At 37.1% G+C, this 24558-nt stretch overlaps 1 protein-coding gene across 3 annotated transcripts in view; it reads right to left on the bottom strand.

The window, feature by feature from the left end:
* Window positions 1-24558, bottom strand: part of PPP3CA (protein phosphatase 3 catalytic subunit alpha) — a 311266-nt gene that overhangs the window by 158394 nt on the left and 128314 nt on the right. For all 3 annotated transcript variants that reach the window (XM_088021096.1, XM_088021094.1, XM_088021095.1), the window contains one exon: window positions 2210-2410. In XM_088021096.1, coding sequence (XP_087877222.1) covers window positions 2210-2318 — 109 coding nt within the window. In that variant the 5' untranslated portion in view covers window positions 2319-2410. The remainder of the gene's footprint in view (window positions 1-2209; window positions 2411-24558) is intronic.

The following is a 24558-nucleotide window of genomic DNA, read 5'->3' as shown; positions in this document are numbered from 1 at the left end:
CCCCTGGGAATGCCATACATGATTGAGTCCTGATTTCCAAAGTCTCTTCACAGCTGTGTCCCAAACTCTGCCAAATTGTCAGCTAGTATCTCACCAGAAAGAACCCAGTGTGATCTGTATTGAACATGGGTGCAATTAGTCCATGGACTCCAGAAGGTTTCTGGGATAAAACATCCTAAATCTGACTCTTCCAGAATCTTCTCTACGTATCCTTTCAGGATAGAGTCTAACCAAACAGAAGAGCTGACTGCATCCCGGAAAATACATTGCCCTAACTACCTATTTTACATGTTTCTTTAAGTTAAAATTATCACCTCCATTACCACTTACGGGGCTCATTAGTGAACTTAACATGAATTCTTCATTGCAACTCACATGTTATGTGAAATAAAAAATAAACTCAAAATATCAAGCCATTCATTCTCAACAAAAACAAATAAGCTTAATGATGAAGATGTCATTTAAATCTAATATTTTATCATTAATTTATAAGTGGAATTTATGGCCAATTTTTGAAGTAGTTTTTTTATTTGGTTTGGTTTTTTGTTTTATTTTTTGCTGGTGGCTTCCAAACTAGTATTTAGATACTAAACAAATTTAGTATTTTAGTATCTGAGAAAGTAAAGCATGTTCATATTTGTTTTGTCTTTATTTTTTCACAGTGTCTATGAGTTGGAGATAATAAGGTATGACTCCATTTTAACACATGGAAAATGGGATTCACAGTGATACACACAGAGTGAATCCATGGCCTGATTTACTCACTACTGGCCAAAACTGAGTTACCACCACTGGAGCTAATTTCTCCTGCTGCCTGGCCCCAAACACATTCATTACATTTTTTGAATTACAAGCAAGAAAAATTGCATTGCCAACCAAAAATAAAACATTAAGAATGTCAATTTCTTTGGAATAAGAACCATTAGGGACATTTTGACCAAGGAAGGTCTGGTCTGGTATTCTAGAGAGCTTATTTTTCTCTTAACAGTAACACTCAAATATATCTTTGAAGGCCAATCATGTAAGGAATAAAGATTTGGAAGAAAGAAGCAATCAGTAGTATATGTGAAATATTTTTAAATGGCACCTGGGTGGCTCAGTCGTTAAGCATCCCCTTTATTTTGAAAAGGATAATATTCTGTGTCTAATTTTTTTCCTTTGCCAGAATGATAATAATTAAGGAGAAAACAAATGTTTTTGTTTTTGTTAAAATGTTTTATTTATTCATGAGAGTCAGAGAGAGAGAGAGAGGCAGAGGGAGAAGGAGGCTCCCTGCCTAGCAGGGAGCCCGATATGGAACTTGATCTCAGGACCCTGGGATCATGACCTGAGCCAAAGGCAGACGCTTAACCATCTGGGCCACCCAAAAACAAATGTTTTTTAGCTTCTCAAAAAGGTGAAAACTTAGAAGTTTAGCAAACTCTACAAAGGATAGATCAAAAGCCTCTAATATTTGACCCTCTACACCATACAACATTTTTTTCGGACAAATTTTAATTTTGATGGACTAAGAGAAGTTATACTTACACAAAAATATGTATCTGCCCGCAAGAGGTAACAAAGCAAAAAACTCAAAGTGAAGATATTTTCTAGGCACAAAATACTATAGGAAGGCATGAAATTTGGCCTCTCCCCAAACTTTAGTGGTTCTCAAACTTGAATGTGCTTTGGAAACTCCTAGAGGACTTAATGATAACAGAAATGGCCTCACCCCAGAGAACATGATTCAGTCATTAGCGGCGGGGCCGAAGAATTGACATTTTAACAAGTTTCCAAGGGATGAGATGATAACGCTAGGCTGGGAACAACATTTTGAGAACCACCGCTTTAACTCAGTCACTTACTCAACCACTGTGGAACTCTCGGTGCACCTTGTCCAACTTGTCCCAACAAATATTTTGTGTCCTCTGTGCCAGTTAGTGTTTCCACCAACAAACAAGATCACCTCCAAAGTATTACTTCAGAATATCTTCATCACCTCTGAATTGTACAACACTTTTTAGAGCATCACCATCTTACAGATATTCAATACATGAAATAAAAAATAGTTATATATGTATCATAGCTTTAGTCCTTTGTGTACAAATTGGACAGTTAAAGAGTAAGATGAAAAAGGTATGTGAAGACTCATTGGTATCTAGGATTTTGTGATTTGATGTTAAGAACAAAGTGTGGCTACAAGTGGGCAGTGTCCATCCTCAGGTCTTACCTGTGACTGGTGCATCAATATCCAGCAAATTTTTTTCCTGTCGAAGAATTGAAGCCCCCTCTGTTATTATTCTCAATGCGACGCTCTCTTCCAGCCTGCCCTCCTTCATGAGATGTGCCTTTAAGATATCCACACGAGGTTTCCCATCATTATCAAACACTTCTTTTGCTGTAAGCCGGTGACTTGGAGGAAATGGGACAGCTGAAAAAGAAAAAGTCAAATTATTACATTAACCAAATCCAACAAAAATTCAATAATAACTGCCAAATATCTCTCTCTCCCCACCTATTGGAGTATTTTAAAAGTTCCCACATTAAAACAAAATCAAGGGCTGTCAAGAATTAAAGGCTGCCTTCTTTCTTTGATTCTGGATGTAATGTGCTTGCTAAAAGGAAATTTACATTTCTTATTCACCCAGTACCTATCTCTTGCATCTAGAAGATCCTGATTAAGTTAATAAAGAAAAAAGAGAGAGAGATGTTTCTGTTAGGCAATATTCAATTTGACAAAAGAAAATAGTTTCTATATATCCAACCATAACTCACTCGGGAGAAGATGTGTCTCTACTGAGAAAGGTCTGCCAGACCAGATTTGCCCCTCCAATTAAAGTCACATCTCTGAGTAAACTGACTCACTATAAGGAGAGAGCAGAAATCTGAGAGCAAAAAGGCAAAAATGCACTGAATATTAAACAGGAAATCAGAATTCGTGTGCACAGGTAACAAAGGAATATCTTGAACAGTGAAGGACAATATGGTGTCAGGGAGGAGATGCACGTATTTAGGAATATGATATAATAACAAATGCAACTTACTGCTCAGACCCAGAACCAACCATTCTCTCTTTCACCCACACCCCCATAACTTAACAGTAAAAACCTCTCCTGTAGCTACTGTCATTCTTTACATCTGCGAATACATTCATTCACTCATTCAGCTGAAGGATATTCACTAAACTTCTACAATGTGCCAGGACATCCAAAGGTCCATGGTTAGAGATGGTATCATAAAGGTTAAATTTCTGATAAATGGTCAATAAGCCCCTTCAGTGAGGATGAGTCATTGTTTGTGTATTTTACATGAGGAGTCATTACTAAAAACAACTCAGATCTATTAGAAATATCTAGAAGAACCATAAACACAGTTTCATGAAACTTTCAGCTGCCATGTGCATTATGCCATATGCATAAGAACGTCTCCATATGATGGTTCCTCTCTTAGGAAGAACACTTGATATTCAGGAATAAACCTAGCCCCCTAACTTCCTGAAAGTGTCTCTCAAAGGAGCAAGATTTATGGGAGAGCTATAGCAAGAAATTTTGTGCAATCTAATAGCATAGGTTTGCTATCCAAGAGAAGTTATAAGTACTTAAAAGAAAAGAAAAATCAGGAAGTGATCCTATACTAAGGGATGCAACTTGATTCTCTATGTGGCCAAAATGAAGTGGCAGAAGTACACTCAGTGGCTAAGCATGAGGCTTTTGTGGTCAGATGAACCTGGGTACAAGCCTTGGCTTTGTACACTCACCAGTTTTATGACCTCGGGCAAGGGAAATAACCTCCTTTGGCTTCGGTTGCCTCACCTGTAGATTGAGGATTACATCTATCTGAGCACTGTTATAATAACTAAAGTACGTCGTAATATCCGGAGCTAACATTTATAGAGTGTTTCTTTTATGCCAAGTATTGCTTGGGTAATAAAGTCAGACACAATAGGAAAGCTGTAAGATGAGTAAGACATATGTACATGTGTTTACATATCAGTGTTCTTAGTCCTCACAGCATTTCTGTGGGGGAGAAACTTGAGGCTTAAAAATATTAAGCACTTTGCCCAAGACAATCACCTAGAGATTTATATGTAGACCCAAACTCCAGCAGTTCGATCAACTACATTATACTGCTTCTCAAAAGGGACTTAAGACAGTGCTTAATAATTGTGAGGTCAGGAGGAAATCACTTTTTAGAACTGCAATTCTAACAAACATCGAGAAGCGTTTCTTATGAAGACCACGTTTATTTTCTTTTTTTTAAAAGATTTTATCTATTTATTTGAGAGAGAGAATGAGAGAGAGAGCATGAGAGGGGGGAGGGTCAGAGGGAGAAGCAGACTCCCTGCTGAGCAGGGAGCTCAATGTGGGGCTCGATCCTGGGACTCCGGGATCATGACCTGAGCTGAAGGCAGTCGCTTAATCAACTGAGCCACCCAGGCGCCCAGGACCACATTTATTTTCAAAAATTATTTGGGACAGCTCACAGTAGAATAGATCTATAATACAAAACCACAATGTAAATTAAAACATAAAATGCATAATGCCAAAGCATAGTGTACAATAAGAGCAAAGGCAAGAATTAAACACGGAGGAGAAAAAAAGAGGAATTTAGGTCGTTATACTTCAGGCATTTGGGGGTAATTTTGTTCATTTTGTTTCTTTGCCTTCCCTGCTTTTTCTTACCTAACAGATATTCTTGTGAAGAAAACATGGCCACATTTCAATGGCCACATTTTTTTTTTTTTTAACGTAGGTCTTTATGTATGGTTTGAAATTAGAAAATACCTTACCTGGTCACTCCTCAAAATCCCCCCCAGACATAGGATGGGGAATGGAAAGGAAGAAACTTCAAAAGGACACGGGGTAAGGCAAAGAGCCGATTTTTTTTTTTTTTCTTTTCAGTGATTTCCTAAAATAAGAGTTTAAGTGACTCTGCAAAACTGTCAGGCAAAAATCACAGGAGCACAGAAGGGTAGGAGGCTGGTTTACTGTCAGGCATATAAAGGCAGTGGGTCTCTGCCACCTGTGCACTAGCTGGCCTTATTAAACTTAAGCAAGATCAAAGGTTAAACTTGAAAGAGCCAAAGCACTGAAGAAGGTGAGAGGCAAAAGGAGAGCACCCTGAGAGGCATCACCTGCATGAATGAGACTTTGTCCAAGTCCCTAGGCTCTCTCCAACGCCAAGATCGCTGCAGTAACAGATGCTCCCTCTTCGATGCCCATCTTTTACCTTCCAGTAATTGCTAATCCTAGGTAACTGGCAAAGGTGAAGCCACCTGCTCTGACACAGAGGAGTTTGTTCCAAATAAACAGGAGCGAAAAAGACAGGAAAAAGGCCAACCAGAGGGCTCTGTTTCCAGCCGGCTGATAGGGACACTGATGACATGGGGCCCTTTACCGGTTAAGCAGATGGTAAGGCCCCCAGGGAACCAAGATGTGCAGCGATGATGCCGAAGTTGGAATGCAGAGATGCTGTAAGCCAGAGAGGAGTTTTCTGGGACAAAAATAAGGGTGGGCTAATATTTGTGTATCTGTGCACCGTTTGGCTTCATAAAGAAAATACCAGCCTTACAAAGGTCACATTTATTTGCTTTCTCTGTTCACCTAGCATCCTACATGCAGACGTGTGCCAAATACCGAGCAAAAACTACTTAGACCGAAGAATCCAATGTGCATAGAAAACATTTCTTTCATTAACTCGTAAAAATGGCTACACTTGATATAATAAAATTGGATTTTCCCTCCCCTCCATTGCTTTGAGTATTACAAGTTGCTTTCATTGCTACCTGAGCAGGTCAGGACTGAAGGAGTTGAGTTTGTGCATGCCAATAAAATTTAGAAATATCTGTTGATATCTGGCTGACTCTTCCCAAACCAATTTTCTTGTAACCGCCTATTAAGTATGGAATACGGTGTTATAATAGTCTTCTTAGAAGTATCCTAAAAGTAGATAGAAACCCTCTCAGCTTTCTCCACTTCACAACTGCCACTCAATCTTTTTTCCTCAAATATAACAGCAAAGCAGCTAAAATTTGGGATATACACATCCTCAACTGATTCCAAACATTAAGCACACTGACAGCTGTAAAGGCAAACAATACACCGGACCAGGATCGAGTTCCCGTGTCATTGACTGCAAATCTGACAGCGACTGAATTCCAATGAACAGGATATGATCTTGTATTTTTATTTCCTATTTGTTGATGCCACCAGAGAGTTCACCTACCTGATCTAGAGAAAGGTTACTAGTCTGGGAACCAAAATCATGTGTATCCAATATTGGCATCTACGTAATGATTACTGAAGTTGTTGTCAATTATTCATTCATCAGAGAGAAAGACATTCCAAGGCAGAAAAGCTGGGATGCCAGCGTAATTCAAGCCCTAGGTTCTGGCTGACAATGGGGACCACACCTCTGAAAGAGTCAGGGGTCTCCTCCTGAGATTTGGGTTGCATCAGTTTTAGATGACCACTATGTGCCCCGGTAGCCTGAGTGATCTGCTCTCACTCTGGGGTAGATCTAGGTATCTGAGATTTCTGTTCCTCAAATCTGAGCCACCTTAGCCACTATTAAAGGGACTCCTACTATTCGATGGGAAATATCCAAGAGTCCCTGTCACGTTGATACCTTCTTCACTGGAAGAAGAGCAGCGTAACTGCGACCTGACCTCTTTCCTTCCAAGAAAGAATCACGGATAAAGAAAACATTTAGCCTAGAGATTTTTTCAAAACTTTGTTTTTTTTTACTTAAAAAAAAAACAAAAAACGGCACCTCAAGTATATCCAAAGGAAAAAGAATTCAACGCAGCTCACTGTCAGCCTCTCTTCTTCCCATGATGACTCTTGGGGCATGCTCACCAAATCCTGGTGTTCTTTAGAAGAAAATTAGAATTCTCTCCATTTAGATTGATTCCTGACACCCTCACATCAAATAAGAGGAAACTGAAGTCCAGAGAGAGGATAAGTGAATTGCCCAGGGTCACAGGATTAGTCATTGGCAAAACCAACACTAAATTTTAGGTCGACTTGGTTTGTATTCCAGCACTTTACCCTCTGAGCCTGCTCTGTCCAATTGACTAGCAACATATGGCTGCTGAATGCTTGAAAGCACCCGGTCCAAACTGAGATGGGCTGCAAGCCTACAATGTGCAATGGATTTATAACACTTGATACAAGAAAAAACAGGAAATGTACAATATCTCATTAATATTTTTATGTTGCTCACATGTTGAAATAAGATTTAGGGTATACTGGGCTAAATGAGATTTATTAAAATTAATTTCACCTATCCTTCCTTATTTTTTAATATGGATACTAGAACATTTAAAATTGCATAAATGGTTTGTCCTAGATTATTATGGACCAGGATGCATTCTTCTCAAGGAGGAAATGAGAATAGGGGGAGTTGAGAGTGTATTCTGTAATCTTTCTTGTTTTTCAACTTTAGCTCCTCCAATACCTCAAACTGTCTCAACACTGACTGCACATTTGGAACCACTTTTAAAAATAAATGACGCTGAGGTGCAACCTCTAGGAATTCTGATTTAACTTGTCTAGGCATGGTTTTAAAGGAACCCAGGGTAAACTGCTGTGAGGTCCAGACTGAGATTCACGGATCTATATCATAAGTAAAGACATATAAAACACAGGCAGTTTAACTCCCACCCCCCAAACATGTTCCACAATGTCAATCAACTGTAGCAGATGTGAAGTCTTTGCAAGTCCAGACATGTTTATTCCATCCCTCTCTGTCATCAGAATGTGCACAGAAACAGTTCCTGTCCCATATTTCACATGGACACTGCCTGTACCGGGGCTAAGATACTTACATTGGCACATGTTAAGAGAACAATTTAAGGATATCACATGTCAAACACAACTTAAAACACATTCTGGGTGACCTCCATAAGCTGGCACTCCATTTTTCCCTTGTGGACCTTTGTATATGTCACAAACTATTATTCTCATCAAACCATATCAATCAACCAATCAATTATCAAACATCTAGTAAGCACCTACTATGCACTGTATTCAATGTCAGGCCATGAGAAGGACCACAGAGAAGTGGGCAAGAGAAAACAAATATTAGCAGATCCAGACGCTGAAGAGATTGCCATGTGATATGGTATCACGGGTATACATATATATATATATATATTAGTTTTTGCTTGAGATACCTGGAAAAGCATTAATCAAAGAAAAGGAGAGATGATGTAATTAGTAAAGGGGAAAAAAGTGTCTTTATCTACTTTAAGGCCATGTCTGGGTTCCTATAAACTCTTAGATACAAACACAGCTTTCTTCCATCTAAAGTATATAATAAATATCTCATTTGTTTAGGTGACTCCAGAAGACAAGGTTCTGTCTTTAAGGTAAGTAATGAAAAATAGAATACGCTAATTTTAAAATATAATATGCCAGCTAAAATACACAAATGTAACTCCTTTCTCAGTAAATAAAATTACCCTGAAATCTGATCCTGCTTCTGAATAAACAGTGAAGAATTATGTAAAAGGAAGTACTGGTGACTTTTCACTAAATTTTGCTTGGGTTCTAATATTGAGCCATTAGGTTTGACTTACATCCTTCTGGGTTTAAAAAAAATTCTGTCAGTATGGGGATACATGTTTATCCATGCACATCATGTCTATATGCAAAGATATACAAACCATGTTGTCTAGGAGCGACAGCTTAAAAATTAACCACAGCTAGCCTCTAAGAAACACCATAGGAACTTATTCACTAGGGCCCTACTTATGCTACTCCTGTAGACATTCATCACTTGTTTGTTTGAAAGTCTCTGGCTTTCATTACAGACATTAATGTCTGTCAAATTAAAATATGCTTGCTTATCTCAAGTGTGGATGAATATTACTCTGGTAAACAGAAACATCCGGCCCCACTTAAGCTAAAACAAACAAACAAACAAAAATTCACAGTAAATCTATAACTAAAGCCCCAATTTATTAATTTACTCGTGTTTTTTCCTACAGCTATGATGAGCTCCTCCACCTTAGAGCAAAGACCTTCTTACCCACCTCCTCTGAATACTACCACTCAGATCCTGAGCTTTAAAATGTATTCCGTTTTAAACACAGTATGTGTACTAATCATTTCACTAGCAAACTGAATACTTCATTTGGTTTTCCTCAATGTTTACATGCAAATATAGCACAATGGTATTTTATGTAACTTCCCTAAACTGTTAATAAAAGGGCAGTATGATACTCGAAGTGTTTATTAAAATAAGGGATCTTTTTCTTCCTCTGGCTTACAGAATTTTTATTATACACAGTACTTTTGAACCTAAATCTGAAATGTGCTACAAGCAATTCTTTAATAAAGATCAGACACTAATTAATTAAAGGAATTATTGTTCTAACTACAAGGGATTTAATAATTAGTGAAAATGAGTATCTCAACAGTATAATCAGAGATTCCTTTATTATCTGAATTTCAAAATACTTTTCATTTAAATAGGCTTATTGATACATAGCTACTCCTTATGCCTTCTATTGACAGCTATTCTTATTCTCTGGCTACTCTGCATTCTTAAGTCTAAAGACTCAAGGACACAGAGATGGGTGACAGTCCACAACCCCGTCCACATGTAAGATTGGGTAGTTCTATCACAAAACTCCTTTGAAGTTTTGTTATTTTGGTTAGTTCATTTAATTACTAGAAAAGTTGCAATTGGCTTACATAATAAATTATGTAATAATGATTCAACATGAAAAATGATTTGACAAAAGTTATATTTTAAGAATTTCAAAACATTTCGGTATTACTGCCAAGCTTAAATAAAATCTGATTTTTTTGTCGTTAAAATAAAAAAGTTATATGCCCAAGTCCAGTGTTTACCGTGGTGGCCACACCAATGACAAATTATTTTATACATATACACGATTAAAGCAAAATTATATTTACTGATTTTTAACATATGATATTGAATGTTCAGATTAAACTAAGAATTTTAATTAAATATTAAATATTTTAGTTTAAATATTAAGTAAATTAAATATTTAAAAATTTTAAAATATATAATTGATGATGTGTCATTTTGGAAGAGTGTACTCTATAATTTTTTTAATTAAAAAAATACATAATCAGTCATATTCACATGGACACTGCCTGCACCAGGGCTAAGATACTTACGTTGGCACATGTTAAGAGAACAGTTTAAGGATATCACATGTCAAACACAACTTAAAACACATTCTGGGTGACCTCCATGTGGTACTAGCAGGTACCACAACTATATGTATCCATTCTCAGTACTAGATGAAGTGACTACAGCAATATTTTTAGCAAGTGGTATTTACAGTAATCTCTAGAATAGCAAACTTACAGTAATGAATAAAATTGTACTCAGAGATAAATTTAAGCAGAGGGGTTTTTATTTATTTTTGTTTGATTGTTTTTGCCTTGAACATTTTCTTTTTCTCAAGAGAAATATGTCACAGGAGGAGATTAAAATCAAGAAACAAACAGATACTTTAAGACAATTTGAATTTATTTCCCATGTGAGCAGGTCCCTTTGAACACGATAATTTTCCCTGAGAAATGAAAAGTATCTAGGGATTATAAAACTTTATTTAACCCAAGACATACTTTACCATTCAGAAATCCTCAAGTCAGTGGCCTAAGACATGAAATATAAGGAAGGACCTTACCTATATTGGAACTAAACTATTTCATTAGAAATTCTTTAATAAATGTAAACTTCAGAAATCTCTGTATTAAAAATAGCAAACCTTCTTTGTCTTCAATTAAACTTAGAAGTTGATATGAAAAATCAATCTATGCCCACACACAATTCTTTCCTTTCAAATTCATCATTCAGCTCTAGATGCCCACACATTTTCTATGCCCACATGCCCACCCATGGTCCCGATCCCTGTGGTTAAAACACCTACAGGCATCAGAATAAATTTTTTAAATGAATAGGCTTTCTCTTCTTTTAAAGGTCTTGATGAAACGGCAAATTTATGTCCCAGATATCGAATAATGTAAGTCTAAGTGGCAATTTAAGGATATTACCATGTTACCACATTTTGCATATAAAGGGTGACTGGTTTAAAAATGATAAATCTGGCATACAGCCTTATATCTATCTGTGTGCCACAGTGAAGCAAATGATCAATATTTTGCCTCAGAGTCACCCTCTAGAGAGTCAGGGGTGGGAGCTAAAATCCCAGGTTTGCATTTAATCCCCCCCCCCCCCCCGACCTGGCTCTGTGCTCCCTACTCCCTGTGGGCTCAATAGTGAAAAAGCAGGTCCTCTGGGCCTCTTCATGCTTCAGTAATGCTTATGCCAAATTATACCGTTTGCTTCAGTCTGATGACCAGGCCTGTTCTCCACTTTCTCTGGTCCACCATTTCTAAGAAACAGCCACTCCTGTGAATAATACAGAAACACGCAGGAGGTTCCAGTTCTTAGCACCTCAAATGTGTGCTCTCCAAATCATAATCTTCACATCTCGATTTAAAAATTGGAATTTTGAGACATATGGGTGGCTCAGTCGGTTAAGCATCTGCCTTCAGCTCAGGTCATGATCCCAGGGTCCTGGGATCGAGCCCCGCCCCCGCATCGGGCTCCCTGCTCAGCTGGGAGCCTGCTTCTCCCTCTGCTCCTGCTCTTTCTCTCTCTCTCTCTTTCAAATAAATAAATAAAATATTTTTTAAAAAAATTAAAAAAAAATTGGAATGTTTTAGTGACTACCACCTACGATTATATCCTCTGAAACTTCATTTTCATTAGTTTCATTTATCTTTAAAATGTACTTGTCAATTTTGAGTTTAAATCAAACATGCATCTCTTAATCTATCAATGGAAAATGGCTAATTTCATAATAAAACTCCAACAGACTGCATTACCTTCCTTAATAAAGAGCCACACTTAAGGGAGATTTTCCAGTCATATATTTTGTACATAAAAGAAATTCTCAAATAATTAAGGAAACAGATTAATTATAATGTCAATTTCAAATTTACATGTAACACCAAATCTGTTTAAATAAGTCAGTCATCATTAACTGAAAAAAAATCAGAATTAAGTAGAAAGATTAATAATCAAGTTGCCTTGAAATCCAGTACTGTTGTGTATCGGTTGTTAGGTTTCAAATCCACTTGTCTATGACTTAAGTGAAGTTGTTTGAAGGAAGGGTGAATTTGTTTACATGGAGGAAACTGTGTTAGAATGTTGTCACCAACATCTGTTGTTGTCAATAAACACTCAGTAGCTCATCCGTTGATGCCTCTGGGGGCTTATCAATAAGAGCACAGGGAAGAGCCCCTACAGTGTAATGGCCATTTAAATGTTAAATACCAAGAATTTGTGAGGACTTAACCAAGAGTAGTCAGTTTGGGCAAGGGTTACCTTTGCTGATCTAAATAGCTCTCCAAAGACCTTGGGCAGTGCTCGCTTTGGCAGCACATATACAAAGACCTCGGGCATTAGCTCCTGCCATGGCAAGGCAACTCTTTGGAGGAGTGGTGAAAACCATGCAGGGGCCCTGTGAAGGAGATCATCTTGCCCACCAACGCCAATGTCTTCATTTCCTCAGCAACACGCTCTAGCAACAAGGGACTTCTGCTTTACCCTGGCAGCTGGACGTCAGCTCTTTGTTAGCTAAGCCAATTCCTCTGAGAACCAACTTCTGGACAGTTATACATCGACTAAATTTGGATTTTATTTCCTTCATCTCCCCTTAACCTGGAACAATAGTGTAATTAACCCATCATTGGTTTGGAGTATGTTATTTCTTTATTGGCTTATTAAGAGACAGTATCCCATATGCTATTGGCTTGTGAAATATTACCATTATAAATTATAATTCCCACAGTGAGCCTGTGTTAAATAAATTATTGGCAAAGACAATCTCACTCTCTGAGTATAATTTGCCTCAGCAAGACAAGTGCCTTGGCATTGACAGATATTCAATTAATGCATTTCTGAATGAAAGAAAAAATGAATGGATTTTTTTTTTCTCCTTGCTTACTTAGAATTTGGGGAAAATTTGTGGTAATAGAATTAGTTTAAGAAGAGAGAATAGAAAAAAAAATGGCCTTGTTCAGATCTAAAAGTATGTAATTGTGTAAAGGATAGTCAAGAACCAAAATAACTCAGAAACTGAAATCTTCATTTAGTAAATGTCTCTTTTGAAGTACTCATTACAGGAAAGAGACCATGGATGCCAGATGGTGGGGTGGAGCTAGAGGCCACACCCCAAGATGAAACTGACATGGTCAGAAGTGAGCAATAGATAGTAAACCAAAAAGGGGAGGGGAAAAAAATCACTACGAAAAGTCTGAAGTGCTAAATGTTTTTAATCCCGTATGCGAATACAGGATCATAGATAAAATGTGTAGTTATTTGTGATGTAAAATTGACCCAATAACAATAAAAATATTATCACCTGGGTACAACAGGGCCTCAGTGTTTTTAAACTCCTAGAGCGCTATCCTGTGAAATTTCAGAAAGCAGTTCAAATATTTCCTTTAAAAAGAACATTCTTCTAGTTAAAAAAATGCTAGTAATATATATTTATTGAAGTATGTGTCAGTAAAATAGAAAACTTTTTTTTTTAATTTTCAGATTTGTGATATCTGAGATTTATTACTGACACTTTCTCAGCATCCCTAAGTGTCAGAGGTAGTTGAGGAGGAGAGAATCCTCCTCTCCCCTCTTTTAACCACTTGCTTGATGACTATCACTACCAGTCAGATTGAACCCAAATCCTACTACTAGATACAAATGAAAAATATATTGTGAAATGCAGCTGTCAAGAATAACTAAGATGTAGCTTTTCTAACTTGTTCTAAGCACATATAGAATGACAAACAGAACAACATAACTTCCATGACACATGACTTTGGGTTATCATTCCCCAAGACATCCAGAAAGCTTCACTTCCACTAATTTTTCACTATCCAAGTAGGCATGACAGTGAGCCATTTAGGCAGCCCTGGGAGTGCTCTTCTTAAAGTTACATGTGCAGAATTCACAACTGGCAGACCAGAAATAGAATATTTTTTATTACTGCATCATTTAAAATCATTCCTTGGCTTAAATTACCACCCCAAAAATAATTATGATTAAAAGTAGAACTACTAGCAGATTAATATAAGATATAGGACATGTCCAGTGAAAAGTAATCACACACACACACACACACACACACAACAGTTCTGATAGTGTAATAGTGTGTGTTATTCTAACAATAGAGTTGTGTGTATTTTTTATGAGGCCCTTGCTAATGTTCCACTTTTTCAGAACTTTAGTTCACATCATCCTCACCAACCACAGTGCAATCACACACCCAGAGGTAATCGAAAATTGATCACTCACCACAAAATCTGTTATTTCATAGGAAAGGAATGGAGCCATTCTCACTATATGAATACAAAAGAATGATGGCCTGCGGGCGCCTGGGTGGCTCAGTTGGTTGGCGACTGCCTTCGGCTCAGGTCATGATCCTGGAGTCCTGGGATCGAGTCCCTCATCGGGCTCCCTGCTCAGCGGGGAGTCTGCTTCTCCCTTTGACCCTCTGACCCTCTTCCCTCTCGTGCTCTCTAACTCTCATTCTCTCTCTCAAATTAATAAAATCTTTAAAAAAAAAAAAAAAGAATGATGGCCTGGCAAAATTGAGGATGTGTTCGGTTCCATATTTCACAATAGCCCTAGATACATCAGGGTATATCTATGAGATTCATGATGGTATACAGTTGATCGTTGGACAAAATGGAGATTAGGGGCACTAAAACCCCATGCATTTGAAAATCTGCACATAACTTTTGACTCCCCAAAATCTGCATGTAAGTATTACTGCTATGCTAATAGCCCACTATTGACTGGAAGGCTTAACAATAACATAAACAATAGTCAACACCTACTTTGTATATTATATGTATTATATACCATATTCTTAAAATAAAGTAAGCTAGAGAATAGAAAATTTTATTAAGAAAATCGTAAGGAAGCGGGATGCCTAGGTGGCTCAGTCAAACATCCGACTCTTGATTTCGGCTCAAGTCATGATCTCAAGGGCATGGAGCCTGCTTAGGATTCTCTCTCTCCCTCTCCCACTGCCCCTCCCCCTCTTAAAAAAAAAAGCACCAAATCCTAAATAGCATGTGAATTTTACTAGAACAATTTCCCACAGGCATTAGCATTGCTTACTCCCCACCTAGTCAAGGGGGACCCAATTATTACTCACACCAAATGATAAACAAAACAAACGATAATCAGTCACCCAATCTTTTCTGAACTCCCTTCCCTCCAGACTCTAATTACCCAAAGGGTTTCCATGCTCCAGGGACAATAAAGTGTGTCCTCCTAGAAGCAAGGACAGAATCTTGGATCTGGTTCTCTATAAGACGCCATTGCAGTTGCATTGGAAATAGGATTTATCTCCTTTTTCTTTAATGCAAATCACTTCTCCATCCCAGATACAACTATTCAAATAACAACCTGCTCATGAATAAACACAGAACAATGTGGATCCTGGTAGAGATTATCTGCTCTCCATAAGATCTACCACCATTTGGTACTCAAGCAACAAAGGAAAACAGTTACAGGAAATTTCATTGCCATCATTTATTTATATATATTCATACCATGGGGATACAAAGTTGATTAAGTTATCAAGAACTTGCCTAAGTTATATTTTGTAAAAGTTAATAACCAAACAACAGGTATCTAAAGAAAATATTTTAAAAATATGACTACTGAAAGAAAATACAGAACACAAAACAAACAGAAAGTAAAGAAAAACTGCAGACTTTTATGAAAGTACACAATTATTACAAGGGAGAAAAACCAAGTTATATAAAGCATCAATAGATGAAAAGTTTTGTGAAATTGTTGAAATTCCTTGGCCATGCTGTGTGTTGCACACATTTCTGGGAAGTCCACAGTTTAATAGACTCTCAAAAGGGTCCTTGAGCCAAATGGGCTAATAAGACTTCCTCCTCCATCACGGCTTCTTCACCATTACTATGAAACCCATTCTAGTCTAGTTGCTCAATGACCCCCTCATCTAGATTATTCAAATAATGGTCAGATGATTTCTCCAAATCCCCAGTAATCTCCCCTTTACTCACCTAATCCCAAAGCCCTATGGTCTGGTCATACCCAATTACTCAATACCCCAAGTATTCCATATAATTCCATACCTTTCCTCAAGCCTTTCAGAAATAGTAAGGCAAAAGGGGCTAAAAGCACACACCCCAACTTCACCAAATTGTATGATCCTGGGCAAGTTATTTAACCTCTCTATGCTAAAGTTTTCAGATCTGTAAATTGAGGATTAAACAAACTAATATTTGTAAAATGCTGGGAACATTATTAGCATTGCAAATACTTCATTAAGTACTCATTATGATTAACAGATGCCTTGCTTAGCTCCTTAAGCATGCAACCACCTGATTCCTGATCATCCCTATTCATAAATGTCACAACGGCTGAAAAGACCCAAAGCCTGCTTGCCATGTAAATCCCCAATCCTTGAGTATCAATAACTTAATAAAATGTCCTTGGATCACCAAAATACAAAGTTTTCTTTGTGTTTGTTTTGTGTTTATCTCTTTGCCCCTAAAACATAGAGCAGTTGCAGCCTGTATTAATTTTCATACTTTGGTACTCATAAGACACCCACAAATTATTAGAGGGGTTTTATGCTAAGTCCAACAAATGTGTACAAATCTGAAATTATGTTCTTACATATCATTTAATTTCACTTTTCAATTTTCTAGTTGAAGAAACTAAGAAAACTAAGTTGAAGAAACTATTACTCAAAGAGAGTAGTAGTAGCAGTGATAATAATAATAAAAAACAACAATAATCACTTCTATAACACTTACTATATCTCAGACACTGTTCTAAACACTGTATATGTGCTAACTCACTGAATCTTCATAACAACCCTATGATGCAGATATCATTATTCTATTTTTCATATGCAAGAACATAGGCACAAAAAAATTAAATAAATTTACCGAGTTCACACTGCAGCAAATAAGTAAAGGAAGCCAGGGATTAAAACAGGCTCTCTGGCTCTAGAGTTGTGTTTTTAATCCTTGTGACTTTGCCTGTGTAAATAAGAGGCAGAGTCATCCAGTGATCCAGAGGTAATTAATGGCAAAAATTGAAATACACATGTAGTCCTCTGGATTCCCTAGTGACACCCTTTCCTTATGAGTTCACCATTCCCTACCCAGAGTGATGACCATAGAGAGGGTTCAAAAAAACATTTGGCCAATGATTTATGGACACACAATTAACATCTCACCACCTAAGGCTCTAAATGCAATAATATTTATCCCAAATGCACAGTGTGTTCCTTGGACATCTTATTTGGCTTACCTGTCTTCTTATTTAATTATTCCCAGTCTTGAAAGAGACCAGAATATTACAAGGAATCATAGATTCAGTACTCCACTTGTAAAAAGTACAAGGTCTTTGTTGTAATTTGGTTTCTGATGGATTGATCCAAAGGTAAGAGCCTCCAAAGTATTTCCATACATGAGCATTGAGCTTGGGTTCTATCCAAAGCCTAAAAGTTTCCCATTAATGACTACTGGCCACCTCTCAGGCTAGTCTGGGATTTTGTTTAAAGTGTGCCTCCCCAGCATCCGTTCCTTAAAATGTCTGGTTAGTCTACCTGCCACTGACAATTACCAGCAATATGGAGCAGAATCTGAGCTCTCAATGCTACAAAGTATAGAGGTTCTGTGTTATGAAGTCCTAATCACCTATCTTCACATTCTGGCTTTAATGGCTATGTGTCTCGAAGAGATCCTTGAGAAATCAGTTTTCACACTTGTAAAGTGGAGATATTTACCTCAAGAGGTTGTTAAAAGGATTAAATGAGAACATATTTATAAAAGTACTTAGTGCAATGCTTGGTATGAAGTATGAACTCAAGTTTACTAAGTATAAAAATATACTATTTATTACTGTTGCGCTTCAGAGAATTCCTACAGGATTACTTTTGTTCCATATATCAGCATTTCATTATATCACCTGAAAACTCTCATTTACACTTGGCATATTCATGCCTCAAAAAACCCCAAGTATTATTATATAAATGTTTGTATCATATATGTGGGCTAATGGGAAGGAATGACATTAAATATGGCCCCAGGATAGTTGTCTAATCAAGAACTGTATTCATCAACATGGGCCAATATGAAATTATTACTATTAGTATAATGTGACCTTGGTGGAAAGATAAGAGAAGCAATGCATATGAAAGCCCAGAGATGACTGGGCCATCCAAGACCATCAGATTTTATGTATACAGCAACATTTTCCCAACATTAGTTCTGGGTTAATAGATGTTTAAAAAAAAAATCTGGGGGAGAAAATAAGCTTCAGAACATCTATGTAAAATATGGTTTAAATGGGCTTATTTATGGCAAGTTTTCTTAGAGATTTGCATATGTTATTGTATCTTATGACTATCCAGGAGGGAGATCAATCATTTCCCAACTTTTTCCCTATAAAACTCAGTCTTCCTGACACACTGTATTTTGTGAAAGCCTACTGTACACAAATAACCAATTCAACTACTTTGATAAAGTAAGTCAGTTCACACAAACATGAATTTTCAACATAGAGGATACCAGTAAAATTGGCCAGAAATTTTCATCAAAGTCATAAACATGTTAGTTTGTTTAAGCTGAGGAACATTTGTCTGTCAATTAAAAAAAAAATAGGGGAAAAACCTGCTTATTTCTGCTTTCTCCTTATTCATATATGCATCATACTGAAGGATGTACTATCATGCAATAAAAGTTAACATTTTGTAGTTTTATATAATACACATAGTGTTTACTTAATGATACATGAATACAGCTCAATCATATTGGGTTAAGTCCAATATGATGTGAAGATACTAAATGCTATTAGGTATCTTCAAATCAATAATGAATAAATTCCTTATATTTTATCTCATTTCAAAACCACTCTAGCTATCTTCATCTGGCTGCTCTATTAGGCAGAGATATTATTTGGAATGAAGAACTATTTTATGAAAATAAGCTTTTCAACTTTAAAAGAAGTCCTAAACATTAAAGCAATTATCTGTACATTCTTGACATATTTGAACATTTTAATATATACGATTTCATTCGATCCTCATGATATCCCTTTGTGATACGTATCACAATGGTCATCATTTTATAGATCAAGAGAATAGGAAAGCTGTGTTTACGTTCACGGTAAAGATAACACAGGTAGCGTGAGGGACCAGGACGTAATCTAAGAGTCCCAGGCGTTCTCCACCAAAGTTCACGACATGAACCTGCAAATGCCTGCAAACTGTAGATTGTCCAAGGCGGTTGCTATTACTCTTTCAAAAGCTAATTAAGGAAGAAGGAAACCAAAGAATTCCAACCAAAGGAAAGAAAACCTTTGATTTTCGAGGTTGATAAGATTGCCACAGCTGACCTCCCCCGACTTCCTCCACTTTGAAACCCAGTGTTCCCCATTCTATATCTGTGATCCAGGGCCAAGCCAATCCTTTGACATGTTAGGCAGCGTTAACAAAGACTCTCGACCACCAAGGTGTTTACTCAAATTAATTACATGAATTTTTGCTCTCAAATAAAGTATATGTCCCTTTTTATTTTAGGGGCTTATAGGAAAGAACTTTGGGTGACGCAATTGTGCTTGCCCCAGAGCTCTGGGCCCCCACCTATTGGGTTCGCATCCTTTCTCTGTTACCTGTTAGTCTAGGTTTTCGGGGGATTTATTCAGTCTCTCTGTGCCTGAGTTTCCTCATCTGCAAAATGCAGATAATAATATCGCCTATCATACAAGGCGATGGTGAGGATTCAATAATACGTGTCACATAAAAACTCGAAGAAGGCCTGACATGGACTAAAGCGCTCAATAAATGCTTACTATTATTATCATGAAACTTGTTAAAATGACAGTGAAAGCAGAAAAATGCAGTAGCTCCCTAAGTTGTGTTTTCTCATGAAAGAGAGCAAAAATCATTACAGGCCTTCATTCAGAGATGATCCCCACACTATAAGGTACACTTGGGCTTTCAGTATTGATAAATGTCTCTATGGAGGAAGTTCTATTACTCCCTATTAGATAAACGAAACTTAAAACTCAAGAATGTGATTCCTCCCACAGCAAAACAATCTGTAACAGCACCCTTTATCAGGCCAATGTGCTTTGGGGAGTCACTGATATAACTAGCCAGCAAAATCACCTGGGAGAGCTCACTGAAATAACCAATGATCAAATGCAAAGGGCCAAACTATGCTTTGGAAGTCTCATTTTGATAAGCTCTGAACTGCATTGAAATAAAACCATTTGGGGGCGCTTGGGTGGCTCAGTCAGTTAAGCTTATAATAAGCCTCTAATTCCTTTGATTTGGGCTCAGGTCATGATCTCAGGGTCCTGAGATCAAATCCAACCGATCATGGAGCCTGCTTAAGATTCTCTCTCCCTCACCTTCTGCCCCTCCTCCAACCCCCAAAAACGAAAAAAAAAAAAAAAAGGAAACCCAAACCCTTGGCACACTGCTTAGGCACATGCCTATGATTAGCCATAGCCATTTTCCTTCTGGTCATTTTCTTTATTTTCATTTAAATTAATATAATTCCTTAGCTAAAATACAAGAGAAAAATGTTAAAGAACACAGTCTATTCACTCTAATAGCAATAATCAAGTGTTTCCATTCTTATGGTGTAACTATATAACTGTGTACCTCTATGCTAAGAAAATTCTCATGTCCTTTCATTAGATTTTGTCCTGTATATATTCATTGAATTGAGGTTTGTATTGAAGGAATGTCATTTTACCCAATGTAACATTTACATTTGTAATAATTTACAATGACAATATTTCTAATTAATAATGTAAATAATAACGTAAAATATAATATTACATTTACCAAATGAAATATGTGCCTTCACACCAAGAGAAGATTACTTTGAAAATTTTAAAAATAAATGCAGATTTCTATAAAATTAAAGAAAAAAACCCATTCATCTTATTCATCTAACCAAGAGATATTAAGCATAATATAAAAGCCTATAAATAGATTTCTCTTCCTAAGGAATACTTATATGTAAATAAAGAGGGTTATTACCAAAACACTGAATGCTTTAATTAATGCACATTGTACTGATTTCTCTCAAATTCCTCATTTCTAATGTGAGGAAAGAAATCAAAAGTTTTCTCAATTTTCTTTTGTACCTAATTAACTATTAACCATCCAGTTACCTATTAAGCAAAATATAATTTCTTCTTAATTTGTTACAGTGCAAGCATTTCCTTCCCTGTGGTAAAGAAAGGTAAACAACAGTGAAAGGGAAAGAAAGCTCACTTATGTGTTTCAGAAACAAGGACTTGCTCACCATTATGATCCAAATGTCCTTTTTAACTAAATAAAACTAACCTTCAGCTGTTTTCATTTAAGCATTTTTAAAATCCCTAATTTAATAAAGCTAATTGAATTTGATCTAGAACAAACCTTGTATTGCTGATACACTGAATTTATTCTAAAACACTGCTAATCCATTTAAATGTGCAATATACTTAACTATATAGTATTAAAAATGCTTGCCATTTAGCAAAGACTTAGAAATATAACATCATTGGTTTAAGATTAATGTTATATTACCAAAGCTCAATAAAAATAGCACTTAAGTATCAGAGAAATATAAGACATATTCAGTATATGACAGACTGCATTATCACCAAATTTAGAGAATCTTTTATTAAATGAGTATCAGGCTTAATTAAAAGAAAAAAGTCCCTAAGTTTTGAACTTTTGTGCCAACAATGAATATCTAATAGAAGAATCTAAGAATGAAAGTGCTTTTTGAGGTAGGTTTTGGCTGATCTACATACGAATGCAAAGCAAGGATATTTCACTATCAATAAATTACATGGGCGCCTGGGTGGCTCAGTCGGTTAAGCCTCCGACTCTTGGGTCATGAGATCAGGCCCCATGCTCAGCGCAGAGTCTGCTTAAGATTCTCTTTCCCTCTCTCTCTGCCCGTTAGCCCCCCACACTGCCTCCGCTCTCTCTAAATAAATAAATAAATAACATGGCATTATATATGACTTCTCATATGGAAACATATTATTTAGCCACTGTACCATGTGAGGGAAAATAGTAATACAGTCCCCAAATGAACTTCAACTATATGAAGTATTTTTCTCTCATCTGCAGAATGAATGGCACTGCCTCAAATTAAGGGATTAGTAATGATAACAAATAAACACAATTATACTTTTTTTGAATCCTGAATTCACTTTACTGTTGCTAGTCACAGTGCTATGAATTCTATTTCCCCAGCTGATCACTAGATTGGGGCCCAGCATTCCAAAAAGTGAGTCCTTCCAAACTACTTTCTAGAGCTGCTCACTTTGCTACAAAAATGTTCTGTTGATTTTTTTTTTTTAAGATTTTTATTTATGTATTTGAGAGAGAGAGAATGAGAGAGAGAGAGCACATGAGAGGGAAGAGGGTCAGGGAGAAGCAGACTCCCCGCCGAGCAGGGAGCCCGACGCGGGACTCGATCCCGGGACTCCAGGATCATGACCTGAGCCGAAGGCAGTCGCTCAACCAACTGAGCCACCAAGGCGCCCCTGTTCTGTTGATTTTAACAGCCTACTTAGGATTAAATAAAATCAACACATATATCCGTGGTAAACTGTATCAGAAACCATTTTGAAAGAGAAACTACTGAAAAATCCCTTTCCTACACTGTTACTCAAATATCAATAATATGCCTTCAATGACCAGAGAAAACAGAAATGTTCCAAAAAATATGTAAGTAAAGGTCTTAGAAAACCTTAAAATTTGTTGCAGAAATGAGCTATGGTAGTAGATAAACTGAGGCTAGACATTCTATATGGATTTCATTTATGCCTACAGCATTTTACCCTGGTGTCAAGAGGTTTGAATATTTGGGGGCACCTGAGTGGCTCAATCTTTAAGCGTCTACCTTCAGCTCAGGTCATGATCCCGGAGTCCTGGGATTGAGCCCCAGGTGGAGCCTGCTTCTCCCTCTCCTGCTCCCCCTTCTTGTGTTCCCCTCTCTCTCTGTCTCTCTCTCTGTCAAATAAATAAGTAAAATATTTTTTTAAAAAGAGGTTTGAATACTTGGATTTGAAACCTGGCTTTACCATAACCATATAAAATAACTGCTTATTGCCCCCATTTCACAGATTAAGAAAATGAGGGATATGCTGTCCAAGTTCACTCTAATATTAAGCGGCAGAGTTTGGATGCATAACCAGGTAAGTCTGTTTTCAATTCTTCACAGTATATCACGCTAAACTACCTAATTCATTAAATCAAATTGATATGCCAAATTACTTTCAGAAACAATTTTTAACTATCAGATCTAATTTTGTCTATATGCTGGGTGAGTGAAACAGTATGGTATTACGTTTACTGGTCCTCAAGTTAGCAGAGAGATTCAGGCAGGGCTCTGCCCCTAACTGGCTATATAACTTTTCAATTGCTGTTTTCTTGTCTGTAAAGCGAGGAAATAATACCAGTAGGCTCCATTTTGAAAACACAAGCCACATAGTAGTTTCTGATATATAACCGCTGATACAGAACCATTTTACCTGTCTAACAAATCCCAGGGCTCTCCCCAGAGCTACGGTTTTGGAAGGAACACTGTCAAAAACACAAAGCAGCGCAAGGTGGATCTGTGCGTTCTGTTGTTCAGTGTGGGTATTGCACAAAAGTATCTGGAGGAGCCAGAAACTGAAGGCCCAAATGCTGTCCCCACTGGATGAGTCAAACCCTCAGAGTCTCCGAGTGATGCTAAAGGGATCTACATTTTAATAAAGGATTTGTTTGGTCAAGGTGGAACAAGAAAAAAACTTCAATGGTTACTATTTACTCCTCTGGAGGAGCTTGAGGATGAATCCCTTCTTTTGCAGAAAAGCCTACCCAGGAGAAGACTTTTAATGAACATTGCTGAAAGGAAAAGGGGGGAATGGGAAAGAAGGGGAAAAGTGTTAAGGGGAAGGGGAAAGAAAAGGAGGAGGGGGAGGAAGAGAGAGCCATCAACTACTTTGAGAAAAATTCCTTAAAAACAGCATTATTTTATTGAACTCCCTACCCCTTTTTTCTAAGTTAAAGACTAAAGCCTACTCTCCCGCCTTCACTGCTGAATATTTTCCTCTCACTTTTAAAAACAATTTTTGCTACACCCAAGTTTCCCCATAGCTCCTCACTGTATAAGGTCAACTTTTGCTTTTACAAACACTAGCAAGGCTGAATAATAATTACCCAGGGTTTAGATTCCTTTCTAGAAACAATTCATTTAGAGAAAACAAAGGAAAAATCATGCGTAACAATGGAAAACATGGTTCATCCAACATCCAGATAAGATAGGAACACAAATAATAAGAATATTTCAGCCATGGGGATAAACTCTAAAACAAACTGTTCTCTGGGAAAAAGAAACAGAACCAACAGAGTAAATGGATATGAAAGGGAAAGGGACAGGTTTGGAGGGATGAAATGAACAGAACTATAGATGTCTTTTTTAAAGTCCCAAACCAGACATAAGCAATCATCAACCA

Source organism: Eumetopias jubatus, unplaced genomic scaffold (assembly GCF_037043125.1).
Source record: "Eumetopias jubatus isolate StellerSeaLion01/CBP00866 unplaced genomic scaffold, mEumJub1_p1.0 scaffold_2, whole genome shotgun sequence".
Taxonomy (NCBI): domain Eukaryota; kingdom Metazoa; phylum Chordata; class Mammalia; order Carnivora; family Otariidae; genus Eumetopias; species Eumetopias jubatus.
Note: the sequence above shows the minus strand (reverse complement) of the source record. Positions and strands in the feature narration are given on the sequence as shown.